At 35.9% G+C, this 13,962-nt stretch overlaps 1 protein-coding gene across 1 annotated transcript; it reads right to left on the bottom strand.

Moving 5' to 3' along the window:
- Positions 1-2,035: 2,035 nt before the first annotated feature.
- On the bottom strand, positions 2,036-7,594 carry Ugalt (UDP-galactose transporter). Its single transcript, XM_073970762.1, has 3 exons — positions 7,267-7,594; positions 6,901-7,020; positions 2,036-3,283 (listed from the first exon to the last, which is right to left on the bottom strand). The coding sequence occupies exons 1-3, from the start codon at positions 7,277-7,279 to the stop codon at positions 2,340-2,342; spliced, it is 1,077 nt and encodes a 358-aa protein (XP_073826863.1). The 5' UTR covers positions 7,280-7,594; the 3' UTR covers positions 2,036-2,339.
- Between the last annotated feature and the right edge of the window lie 6,368 nt (positions 7,595-13,962).

Raw genomic sequence — 13,962 nt, 5'->3', positions numbered from 1 at the left:
GGTATAAAATGGCAGAACTGATTTTTTGACTTTTGTTTGACGATTATTTCACAATGAAAAAGAAAATGGACGAAAAAGTCGGACGCTGACAAAACCAAATTAAAAACTGTGAAATAAAAGACGAAAATTGATTTTTTTATATGTTTCTTTTTGACATTGCTGCCAGATCTACCATTTTTCTGTTCCTTTACTTTTCTGGTAAAAATGTTCATGAGAGAGCAATTTTGACACTTTTTTCTTTTACCACCATTACCATTAAAAAAGTAAAGGAACAAAGCTATGTTTTAAAAGCGCACGTACCGAACAAAAATTGCTTTAAAATGTTTTTATTTACAATTTTTTGACACTTCTTTTTCTCATTCTTCGTTATTGTTTACATTGTGCAGCCAGCGTTGCCAAATTTTTGGTTTATTTTGCGAAAGCGTTGCCATATTTTCAGTTCATTTTGCGAAAGCGTTTGCGTTTGTGATACAGAGTACCAAATTGTACTCCTAATGGCCCCGGCACATACGGTCCGTTGTGAGTCGCGTCACGCGTTAAAAACAACAACCACATGAAAAATGTGTAAGTGATGCCAAGTTTGTTCTTGAAGTTTTCATGTGGTTGTTGTAACACAACGCTCAACGCGCCGAAGCCATAAAGGCCTCGGCACATACGGCGCGTTGAGCGTTGTGTTACAACAACCACATGAAAACTTCAAGAACAAACTTGGCATCACTTACACATTTTTCATGTGGTTGTTGTTTTCAACGCTCAACGCGTCGCACAACGTACCGTATGTGCCGGGGGCTTAAAGCCCTCGGCACATACGGTCCGTTTAGTGACACGTTGGGACACACGTTGTCACATAACAGTTAAATTATGTTTAACTTTAATGCGTCAGCAATATTGTTGTTTTTCAAAAAACTTGGTTTCACTTACACTTTTTCCATGTGGTTGTTGTAACGCACCGTATGTGTCGAGCGCTTAACGCATTTAACTTTCGCATCGCAATACAGAGTAATGTGTACTTTACACGTTATGTTTTTTACATATGGTATGTATATGCAAAGTGACAACCCATATGTAAAAAAACATATCGTGTAAAGTACCCATAACCCCCCTGCTTCATTTCTGGCATAATAAAAATAATATGCTGTTTATATTAGAGCTTTTTGCAGGGTTAACCTTCTTTGAGAGGATTTGTTTGAAATATAAGCAATGGAATTGACATTTAAAACCCAGTCGGTTTGTTAAATCCGGTTATATATAAACGGGGTATTAAAGAATAAAGTAGTTCGAGCAAATTTCGAACTGGGTTGCGCTTTTCTTTTTATTCTTTTATCAGAAGCAAGCAAGGCAACCAGTTGAGGCAGCTTATCGTCACCATAAATGCCCGAAGACGTAACCCACAAAACCAAAACTTTACAGGAGAAGAAAAAAACGTTATAAAATGAAAAACTGTTTTATAGAATATCAATCCTATCAGGGCGACTATTTGGAGTATTATCAATCATGAACGAATGGGTGTAAATAATGAATCTAAAACCGCGAAAACGCTTGGCTTTGGGATCCGTCATTACAGCAATATCTGCAATTTTGTCCCATTTTCCGAAATGCCATTTCTTGAATATAATCGTTATTTTTGAAAGTAGAAGCTTGAAATTTTGCCAGAGCATGTATTTATTTATTTATTTTATTTAGCTTTATGATTCAATCGAAAAACGAATTTCGATTTTCATGTGGGTTACGTCTTCGGGCATTTATGGTGACGTTATGTACCCAGGCGAATCTTTCAAAAAAATAACTCCTTTTCAACTTTGTAGTACAATGGGGATATCCAAGTTTAAAATGAACCGGATTATCATTATAATAAAGATGGATCTGGATGGCCATCGAAAATATTCTTTAAAACCCCACGTTTATGTTTATGGATTGACCGAAAACATGTAGAAATGTATTGTAAAAAACCAATGTTTCCTAGGCTAACTTACCCTTGAAGAATATTTCTTGAAGAATCCACGTCTAGATTCTAGTAATAAAGCACGCATCTATATACATCTATTAATAAAATATATATTATTTTTATTTTGTAGAATGCGGGCGTCAGTTACTGTTTAACATATATACAATAGATTTGTTTGTTTGTAAAATTAAAATTATTTTTGAGATTTGCATCTTTTTACTGTTATTACTATTTAGTTTTATTTATTTAAAAAAAAAGTCGGTCAAGTAATTTTCACCTACATGGCCATAATAAGTATTTTGTAGGTTGATGAAAATATTCCCGTCACGATAGTTGTTTGTTGTAAATACTGCAATGAGTCGTCCATGCATTTCCAAGACCATTTCAATGACACTTAAGGCAAAAGTTTCTCTTCGTCGGGACGCAGTGGTCCACCAGCATTTTGTGTTATCACTTTAATTGGACCTGCCGAGTTTGCTGGCTTCTTATTGGGATCATAGCCATATAAAAATATTGAAACTATAACCAGTGCAGCACCAAAGGCAAATTTAAATGTTAAATTAAAATCGAAAATATAAATAGAGGCCACACACGAGATGATAATGGCCAAAGAGGTGGCAAAACCTTTGAGAATGTTGTCAGCATATTTTACAACAACCGCCACAATCAAGCCACCACCAGCTTGCAGCAGAACCAAATACCAAATGAAAAGATCATAACCAAAGAAGAAGCCATGTTCGAATATTTTCGAGGCATCACTGACAAAACAGGTAATGGCACCAAATGGCAAACTCAGCAGTGACAATTGGACATTACGCATCCACACAGAGATATCGGCTCCTTTGAGAATCTTTTCAAAATAGATACCAGCAAAACCGGAAAGAAAACATGCGCCCAATGCAGCCATTAAACCCAAAAAACGATTTTGTTCAATACCATTGGTAGTTTGTGATGCTGTGGCCGCTGCCGCTGAGGCATCGGTTACTGTTTGGGCCAATTGTACCATTACCACACCAACCAACAGCAATACCAAAGCACCCCATTGTGTGCTTAAGAGCTTTTTCCTCAAAATGACCACAGCAAACATGGCTGTGGTAAGGATTTTCAATTGATATGTCACCTGATAGGTGGCTGCATCCAAATGCGAGGCTGATACATATAGCAGATTATTTTGTACAATATATACAAGCGAGGGAACACATACTTTCAGCGTATCTGTTGGATTGGCAATGATGGTTTTGTGCAGGGTTTTGACGAATTTTTGGAAATCTTTACCCTCTTCATTGAAGACCAGAATAAGGCATGTTATCAGCTTTACAAATTCAGACATAAGAACAGCTGTAAGAAGAAATAACGAACAGTTAGGTATGATTTAAAAGAAGTTGTTTCGCAACGTTGTGTAGAAGTAGTTTTTTTTTTAAGGAAATACTTAATTTAAGTTAAAAATCACATTTTATGAACACAGAATTCAGAATATGGTATTAGTTACATAAATTTTGGATTACCCTGGGTGTATTAGACTGGTTTTAACTCGAAGGGAAAAAACTGATGTCGGATTTTTTTGTGCGACAGCCCCCTAAAGTTTTGTTAGATTTTTAGATTGCCAAAATTTGGGCAAAATCGGAATAAGTTTAACTCGTGCTACTGGGGACTCAATGTTTCCATAGTAATTTGTATGGGACCAATCATTTATGGTCCAATCGATGAAACAACTTTACCAATTCTTTATTGTGGCTAAACAAGTAATCCTACAAAAATGTTTGAAAATCGGGTCGGATTTTAATATTTGCTATATATAGGGGCCCATGGAATCTTTAAGGCCCCAGTGGCACGTGTTAACATATTTCGATTGTACTAAAACATTCGCTAGCTTAAAATCTAACAAAACTAAACACTTTAGGGGGGTGCCGCATAAAAAAATCCGACATCGATTTTTTCAAACCACCCTAGTGTTCTTACTTTGTTTAAAATTAATTTAATGTATGTGTTCGTTGGTAGTGTCTTATCTTTTGGTTAAAAAATTCACTTTACTTGAGTGCTACAAAGAGACATGTTACAATATGAACGCTAAAAAATTGATATCACTCTTTATCGGGAACCGAATACCTTTATTTTGATAAGAAAATTTATAAAATTATGTGCTGCTCTCATTCCACGAAAAAGCTATCCAAGTGCATCCAAGTGTCTATGTGGTAGACATATTGACGATTAAAAAAATAACGTTCGCACTTAGGTGATATCTTCCTTATTTTCAAAGTTCGAGAGTGGTTAAGTCACTTAAGCCCACAATTCAGTTATTCCGTCTCCAATGTTGTAAAACTCCAGTTGTTCCGCTTATGCTCCACGACCAACCTATTAACTTCCAGTGTTAGCTCTGGGGTCCCTAGGGTTGGCCGGGAGATTTGGTCTCACTTCGGTTATTTGACCAGCAGGCATATTGCGAGCGATTGTATCTGTGATGGTGTCTTGGAACATACCTTCTACTACCCGAACATCAGAAATTCTCTGAAGCGGTGATTGGTGAACTCTCTTAAACTAGGCCAATTAGCTTTCCAATTGATGATGAAAGTGCGGGGTTCAGAGGTAATGAAAACGGGGGGTGGTATGCTATTGGAGACAACGGAGGTTTGACTGGTGAGGTCATTTGTTACACCATGTGACGCGATGGTTAGTTATATCAGGCGAACTGTAAGACTATCCCCTTCGGGTATTCGATCAACAGGGATATGGCGAGCTTCTGCAGCAGTGATGATGTCTCTGAACGACCTTTCCACTACCCGAACATCAGAAGGATTGTGCAGTTCTCTGAAGCGGTGATTGGTGAACTCTCTAAAACTCGGCCAATCAGCTTTCCTATGATTGACGAACTTGTGGCGTTCAGAGGAGATGAAATCGGGTGGTATGCTAATGGAGACAATTATGGGGAGATGGCCTGATCCAAGGGTAATGACGGGTTGCCAGGCGACGTCATTTGTCAGACCCGGTGACACGATGGTTATGTCTGGCAAACTGTGACTCTCTCCTCTAATTCTGGTACCGGGCATCCTCATTACTCAGCCAGCACTATAGCCCTCTGTTCATTTGCGAGGACCGAATGCCGGAACTTACGATGATCATTAAAGTCCTTCAAGACCAGTCGGTATTACCTTCGGTGGGGCTAATGTTGGACCTACAACCTGGAGTACAGCTATTTATCATCGGGATGTATGCGTTAAGCAACTCTACCGTGGCAGTTCAACACCGGCCATTAGAGCCGGACTCAAGCGAGATAGGTCTGTATTGAACAGACCGGTGCAATAGGAAAGCTAATCCCTCACGTCCACTTCTGTTGCGATCTTTCTGCTTAAAGTTACAGTAGTTTTTGTTGTTGTAGCAGCATAGTTTTAATGTTGAGTTGGCAGCAGCTGGCCGAACCTCCTTTTGATTTGGGTCAATCCGGTTGTTGTTGATTTGGTTTCCTGCACCGCCGCGAATCTGGTATTTTTCCGACTCATAAAATTCACTGTTTCCTCGATCTTACCACGGTGTCGTTGCAATTAAATTATAAAATGTCGCATTGTCAGGGATTGGAATAGCAATGGCTGGTATTAAGTGCTGCCAGTGCGGCTGCTGCTGCTGAAGTACTACGAGAGAGTCTCCAAATCTGGTGCAGACCCCGACTCACTGGGGGCTGTGTTCACGCCGTAAGCAGCAACATAGTCCTTGTCGTAGTCCCTCACGTGGACGAGTAACATCTCACCGAAGCTTGAGTGTGTTGGATGGGCATGTGACAAACTGAACACATTCATATTGGTCCTTGGTTTACCACCGTCCCGGGACGAACCAAATTAATCCGGATCAGGCAATGCTGCTCCCAACACAGAAAAAATATACAAATACAAACATATGTACACTGTGGTAGCAGCCGCTGGCAGCAAGGGTATTGTGAGTTTCGGGTCAATCCGGTATCGAAGAACACGGCGCAGTGGGACTGAGCACTGTCTGTAACACGGCATTTGTAAGTCAAACTGGTGCCACACAACTTTGTACTGTCCTGTCTACTATGTTGTGAGCAGCTTAATTACTGCCGACCAAATATATGAGGGTACTACGTCGGATCTTTAGGGTCATCATCATCCTGGGTCATGGATCATCCTTCTTATTGCCGCGTACAAACTCTGTGTCGAAGATAGGAGAAATAATCGTTCAACATTCCGCTTAGAGTTAGTGTTGACTTGTCGGAGCCTTTTTGTGTTTATTTCTTGGATTCGATAGCGCTTTTGCCGTTGCCCATAGTTTACTGCTACCGGTTTAATGTTGCAACACTTTAGATGTCAGTTGTATGACTCTGGGCCCACATCGTTCTCCTAGCAAAACTCAACACGTTCATTCTTTAAAATTGACGGCTGCATATTGGATGATTATGGAAAGTTGTATAAACTCTTTAGACTGCAGGTTTTTCATATTCGTTTTTTTTAATCGCAGCCCTTTGTCGAAGCATTGATTCCGGTATATCAAGAAGACCACCGCGTACAGAGCCAGAACTACTAGTTCCTTACAATGGCTCAAAATAGGCTCTTGAAATCAAAATCAACCTGCCTGAGCTGGCTGGTTTTGACAGAATTTTATAGAGCTAGCTCTCTATCAATAGGTGTCGATGACACATTACTTGGGACCAACAACCAGCATCCGCACTGGTTTATTTAAAGACCACTGATCGGCAGTTTTATTCCCTCACGATTCAATGGGCTTTATAGGGTTCAATGTGATTTAACCAGTAGGCAGTAGGCACTTAAAAAACTAAATGACTTCATTTGTTCACACAGCATACACTATGATATCACATAATAATCACCCATAACCTGTTCACCTGTAGGCTATAAAATGAAAAATAAACCTTTGTCTTGCACCCAAAAGCTACTTCTTCCACATTTAATTGCTTTTTCTAAAAAAAAAACAAAAGATTAATAACTTACCCGTTGAACTAAGGAATATGTCACCCGGTCTCGTTCTGGCATAACGCATCGATAAACCCAAAATTGCATTTTGTAAGGTTAATGTTATCAAACTGATGTACTTCAAATGATTGGCATTGACTAAAATTGAATGAAGTGGTACAAAATTATTAATGATTCCCATTTGCAATTAATGCCGCTGATGGCTGATGACACCACACCACTACACAAGACCACACTAACAAACAAGAAGATGTGAGTTGATGATTTATTGTCAAACTTCACATACAATAATTATTTTAAAGTTTGTGGTAATGGTACTGAATGGGTTGGCGTTAACTTGTTCCAAAGTGATGTTGGGTGTTGTGTCTATTTTCTTTTACTTACTGTGTATATTCATTTTTAATGTTTTGTGTTGTTGTGCTCGTTGTCCGTCTGGGCCGCGTATCTTTCTTATTGACAAGGTAAAAAACAGCTGTATAAACTTCTGTTGCAATACACTTCTGCTAGGATGCTGTTTTGCTTCTTTTACCTTTTTATGGCCAAGTATTTAATTTACAAATAATAAATAACAACAAGTAAATAACTAACTACATTCCCCCCTTTTGCTGTGATTGATTTCCGGGCGGCGCAATTTGAACTTGTTCAAACAAAAATACGCAACGAAATGAATGGTGGAAATGTCAAAATTCCACGTAAACAAAAAATACAGTGTGAGAGAACGCCGCAAGAGAGCGGCATTTGTTTTCTGAGAATTGTACGGGAGATAACACTCTCTCAAAATCGTATTTGTTTACTTTTTATTACGTTGACTTGACTGCGTCTTTTCAGAGATGACATCTCAGGCCTTGTGTACCCTTCAGAAAAAAACAAGAACTTTTTGCGGCATTAAAATTAAAATCCATAGTAATTTATAAAAAAATATATACGCTATGGGTTAAATTGGCTATATAGAGTCAAACTTGAGGTAAATTCCCGTATATGTATGGAATATTTTAATTAACAACTAAGGTACAATTCTTTTAATAAGAGCACAGACTCCCATCACTGTTGGTACTTGAATAGACGTGCTGCTATCACTTTTCAATTGTTCGTTTTTATTTGAATTTCGATAGGAACTGTTCGATACGCTACCCTACCATAGGCAAGAAGATACCTTATTACGAAATCAAATCATCTTATTAGAAAGGTTAACAATTTCATTGAATTTGCACGGAAATTGGTAAGAAAATATGATAAAATATTGTAATTTTTATACAAATAGGATCTTTGGCTTAACCCAATCACTGCGGTGGTTCCATATGGAACCACTTATATTATTTTACTTTTTGGAAGAAAAAATCCACATATTGAACATATTTATATTAATATTAGTATTTTCTAACAGTAAAGCATTACAGCTGTCTATTTGCCTTATATATTTCAGTCATTCGGGTTCCAATTCTTGTCCTAAAAGCAGGATAAAATAAAAAATTATGCATTTTTTCACAAAACCTTCGCAGGGATTGGGTTAAGTTGAGTTTAAGCATTAAGCTCGGATCGATACCAAATTTTTTCCACAGGTAGGTCTCGTTACCCTGATCACAAATGTATATAACATTTTTTGCGGAAGTCCATACTTCTCGAGATATGGGCCCCGAAGTTCCGAAAATTCCCTTGTTAAATGTCGGCCACTTAGAGAAAAATCTTAATTTAAAAGAAAATGTTGCTCCCGTTCCCTAGATTGGCTCCTGTCCATAGCAGAAAGTCTTAAAACCCCGGCCGAAGGCCGGCTATATAAACAAATTATAATTTTTTTCCGAGCTTAATGCTTAAACTCAACTTGCTCCGGATCTTTTTATATACATAGTACCTGAATGCCTAGAGTATTCGTTTAGAGATATTCGTGGAAATCATTTTTAAACATATGTAACATATGTAACTCGTGGCACCAACTCCATTGTTGTTTGATGACAATATATGTACATACATATATATGTATGTATATCTTTCATACAGGAGTCAAAATGTGTTTCCTACGAAGTTTCGAGAGCTCAAGGAATGGCAATCGAATGTAGTTCACCTAACCTAGTTTAGTCACAATTGTATGCCTAAACGATTTTTATATAAGTTATAAGAAGAAAAAGTCTTCAGGACCGTCGCCACAGATGCACTCCTTTATACTTACACAAATGTATGTACATTTTTTTGTTTAAAATAAGGTAATGTTTCAAAATGTGCTGAATTTCGTATTCAGCACCCCTAAATACAGCATATGTATATTCGATTTAAGCATGACAAAATGCCTATTATAGAGTACCATTGAAATGCTGTGAAACAAACCCATCATCATTGCTTATCACTTTCAAGCACATAAAACATTAGTTTTTAGTAAACTGATAAACAGAAAACGTTTTTCTAATGTAGTGTTGATATCTAAAAAACACCACTAACGTCATTTCCTATTATACGCACGCTGTTTGATGTTGTATTTTATGTTAAAAAATTATTAATTATTCTCATTATTTTCGAAATGCTCGGGGGTATTTGAAGCAATATTTTTACGGATCAACATCAGTCTAGAAAACGTGGATTTTCTTAAATAATATTTCTACGTCAATATAAGCCTAGAAAACATTGATTTTTTAAACAGTATTTTTACGGCGACATCAGCCTAGAAAACTTGGATTTTTTTAAACAATATTTTACGGCAACATCAGCCTAGAAAACGTGGATTTTTTAAACAATATTTTACGGCAACATCAGCCTAGAAAACGTGGATTTTTTAAACAATATTTTACGGCAACATCAGCCTAGAAAACTTGGATTTTTTAAACAATATTTTACGGCAACGTCAGCCTAGAAAACGTGGATTATTTTAAACAATATTTTACGGCAACATCAGACTAGAAAACGTGGATTTTTTAAACAATATTTTACGGCAACATCAGCCTAGAAAACGTGGATTTTTTAAACAATATTTTTACGGCAACATCAGCCTAGAAAACGTGGATTTTTTAAACAATATTTTGCGGCAACATCAGCCTAGAAAACGTGGATTTTTTAAACAATATTTTGCGGCAACATCAGCCTAGAAAACGTGGATTTTTTAAACAATATTTTACGGCAACATCAGCCTAGAAAACGTGGATTTTTTAAACAATATTTTGCGGCAACATCAGCCTAGAAAACGTGGATTTTTTAAACAATATTTTACGGCAACATCTGCCTAGAAAACTTGGATTTTTTAAACAATATTTTTATGGCAACGTCCGCCTGGAAAACGTGGATTTTTTAAACAATATTTTTATGGCAACGTCCGCCTGGAAAACGTGGATTTTTACAACAATATTTGAATATTTATAACAATATTTTTATTTTAAACTGCCGTAAAAATGGCAACATCCATCTAGAAAACGTGGATTTTTTAAACATTATTTTTACGGCAACATCAGCCTAGAAAACGTGGATTTTTAAACAATATTTCTATGGCTACATCAGCCTATAAAACGTGGATTTTTTAAACAATATTTCTATAGCTACATCAGCCTATAAAACGTGGATTTTTTAAACAATATTTCTATGGCTACATCAGCCTATAAAACGTGGATTTTTAAACAATATTTCTATGGCTACATCAGCCTATAAAACGTGGATTTTTAAACAATATTTCTATGGCTACATCAGCCTATAAAACGTGGATTTTTTAAACAATATTTCTATGGCTACATCAGCCTATAAAACGTGGATTTTTTAAACAATATTTCTATGGCTACATCAGCCTATAAAACGTGGATTTTTTAAACAATATTTCTATGGCTACATCAGCCTATAAAACGTGGATTTTTTAAACAATATTTCTATGACTACATCAGCCTATAAAACGTGGATTTTTTAAACAATATTTTACGGCAACATCAGTCTAGAAAACGTGGATTTTTTAAACAACATTTTTACGGCAACATCAGCCTAGAAAACGTGGATTTTTTTAAACAACATTTTTACGGCAACATCAGCCTAGAAAACGTGGAATTTTTTAAACAACATTTTTACGGCAACATCAGCCTAGAAAACGTGGATTTTTTAATCAACATTTTTACGGCAACATCAGCCTAGAAAACGTGGATTTTTTAAACAACATTTTTACGGCAACATCAGCCTAGAAAACGTTGATTTTTTAATCAACATTTTTACGGCAACATCAGCCTAGAAAACGTGGATTTTTTTAAACAACATTTTTACGGCAACATCAGCCTAGAAAACGTGGATTTTTTTAAACAACATTTTTACGGCAACATCAGCCTAGAAAACGTGGATTTTTTAATCAACATTTTTACGGCAACATCAGCCTAGAAAACGTGGATTTTTTAATTAACATTTTTACGGCAACATCAGCCTAGAAAACGTGGATTTTTTAAACAACATTTTTACGGCAACATCAGATGTGGTATCCGATAGAATTGCAATTTTCGAATTTCGAAAAAAGATGAGTTGTGCTGAATTGTGCTAGGTTTGTGCCCATTTGTGCCGCAAAATTTTTTTCGATATCTCGTACCATTTTCGAAAAAACCGATATTTTCGAATACATCACAGAATTGCAATTTTCGAATTTCGAAAAAACAAAAGTTGTGCTGAATTGTGCTCAGTTTGTGCTCATTTGTGCCGCAAAAATTTTTTCGATATCTCCTACCATTTTCGAAAAAAACCGATATTTTCGAAAATACGATAGAATTGCAATTTTCGAATTTCGAAAAAACAAAAGTTGTGCTGAATTCTACTCAATTTGTGCCAACTTGTGCCGTTTAAATTTTTTCAATATCTCTAACCGTTTTCAAGATATGGTAATTTCGAAAAACCAGTATTTTGTATGAAAAATCACTGTAATTTCTGCAACAATGCAAATATCGAGATGATCTTTTTTGTGCTGATTTCGACTCGCTGAGCACAATTTTTCGTCCATACATTGGAAATTTCCAACTTTACTCGTTACTCGCTCAAAATGAAAAAATCCTATCACTTCCGTTTAAACAGGATTTTTTTAATTCTGTAAATTGCGCTGAATTGTGCTCGTCTAGCACACATTTTTCGCCTTACATTGCAAAATTCCATCTCTACTCGTTACTCGTTAAAATAGCAAATAATGTTTTTCAAAGAAAAATCATTGTAATTTTTGCAAAAATGCAAATATCGAGATTAACTTTTTTGTGCTGAGTTGGATTCACCGAGCACAATTTTTCGTCCATACATTAGAAATTTCCAACTTTACTCGTTACTGTGCTCGGTGAATCCAACTCAGCACAAAAAAGTTAATCTCGATATTTGCATTTTTGCAAAAATTACAATGATTTTTCGTTGAAAAACATTATTTGCTATTTTAACGAGTAGAGATGGAAATTTGCAATGTAAAGCGAAAAATGTGTGCTTGGCGAGCACAATTCAGCACAATTTACAGAATTAAAAAATTCCTATTTAAACGGAAGTGATAGGATTTTTTCAGTTTCAGCGAGTAACGAGTAAAGTTGGAAATTTCAAATGTATGGACGAAAAATTGTGCTCGGTAAAACCAACTCAGCACAAAAAAGATCATCTCAATATTTGCATTTTTGCAAAAATTACAATGATTTTTCTTTGAAAAACATTATTTGCTATTTTAACGAGTAACGAGTAGAGATGGAATTTTGCAATGTAAGGCGAAAAATGTGTGCTAGACGAGCACAATTCAGCACAATTTACAGAATTAAAAAAATCCTGTTTAAACGGAAGTGATAGGATTTTTTCATATTGAGCGAGTAACGAGTAAAGTTGGAAATTTCCAATGTATGGACGAAAAATTGTGCTCAGCGAGTCGAAATCAGCACAAAAAAGATCATCTCGATATTTGCATTGTTGCAGAAATTACAGTGATTTTTCATACAAAATACTGGTTTTTCGAAATTACCATATCTTGAAAACGGTTAGAGATATTGAAAAAATTTAAACGGCACAAGTTGGCACAAATTGAGTAGAATTCAGCACAACTTTTGTTTTTTTCGAAATTCGAAAATTGCAATTCTATCGTATTTTCGAAAATATCGGTTTTTTTCGAAAATGGTAGGAGATATCGAAAAAATTTTTGCGGCACAAATGAGCACAAACTGAGCACAATTCAGCACAACTTTTGTTTTTTCGAAATTCGAAAATTGCAATTCTGTGATGTATTCGAAAATATCGGTTTTTTCGAAAATGGTAGGAGATATCGAAAAAATTTTTGCGGCACAAATGGGCACAAACTGAGCACAATTCAGCACAACTTAAATTTTTTCGAAATTCGAAAATTGCAATTCTGGCAACATTTTTTCGAAAAAAATGTTTTGTCGAATATCTCAGCCATTTTTTCGAATTTCGAAAAAATTTTTTCGGCACAAATGGGCACAAACCTAGCACAATTCAGCACAACTCATCTTTTTTCGAAATTCGAAAATTGCAATTCCATCGGATACCACATCAACATCAGCCTAGAAAACGTTGATTTTTTAATCAACATTTTTACGGCAACATAAGCCTAGAAAACGTGGATTTTTTAAACAATATTTTTACGGCAACATCAGCCTAGAAAACGTGGATTTTTTAAACAATATTTTTACGGCAACATCAGCCTAGAAAACGTGGATTTTTTAAACAATATTTTTACGGCAACATCCGTCTAGAAAACGTGGATTTTTTAAACAATATTTTTACGGCAACATCCGTCTAGAAAACGTGGATTTTTTAAACAATATTTTTACGGCAACATCTGCCTAGAAAACGTGGATTTTTTAAACAATATTTTTACGGCAACATCAGCCTAGAAAACGTGGATTTTTTAAACAATATTTTTACGGCAACATCTGCCTAGAAAACGTGGATTTTTTAAACAATATTTTTACGGCAACATCTGCCTAGAAAACGTGGATTTTTTAAACAATATTTTTACAGCAAAATTAGCCTAGAAAACGTGGATTTTTTAAACCTTATTTTTACGGTAACATCAGCCTAGAAAACGTGGATTTTTTAAACAATATTTCTATGGCTACATCAGCCTAGAAAACGTGGATTTTTTGAACAATATTTCTATGGCTACACAGC

This window comes from Musca autumnalis, unplaced genomic scaffold (genome assembly GCF_047663935.1).
Source record: "Musca autumnalis isolate F117 unplaced genomic scaffold, ASM4766393v1 scaffold_2, whole genome shotgun sequence".
NCBI classification, from domain to species: domain Eukaryota; kingdom Metazoa; phylum Arthropoda; class Insecta; order Diptera; family Muscidae; genus Musca; species Musca autumnalis.
The sequence above is the reverse complement of the archived record's forward strand: the minus strand, read 5'-3'. Positions and strand labels throughout refer to the sequence as shown.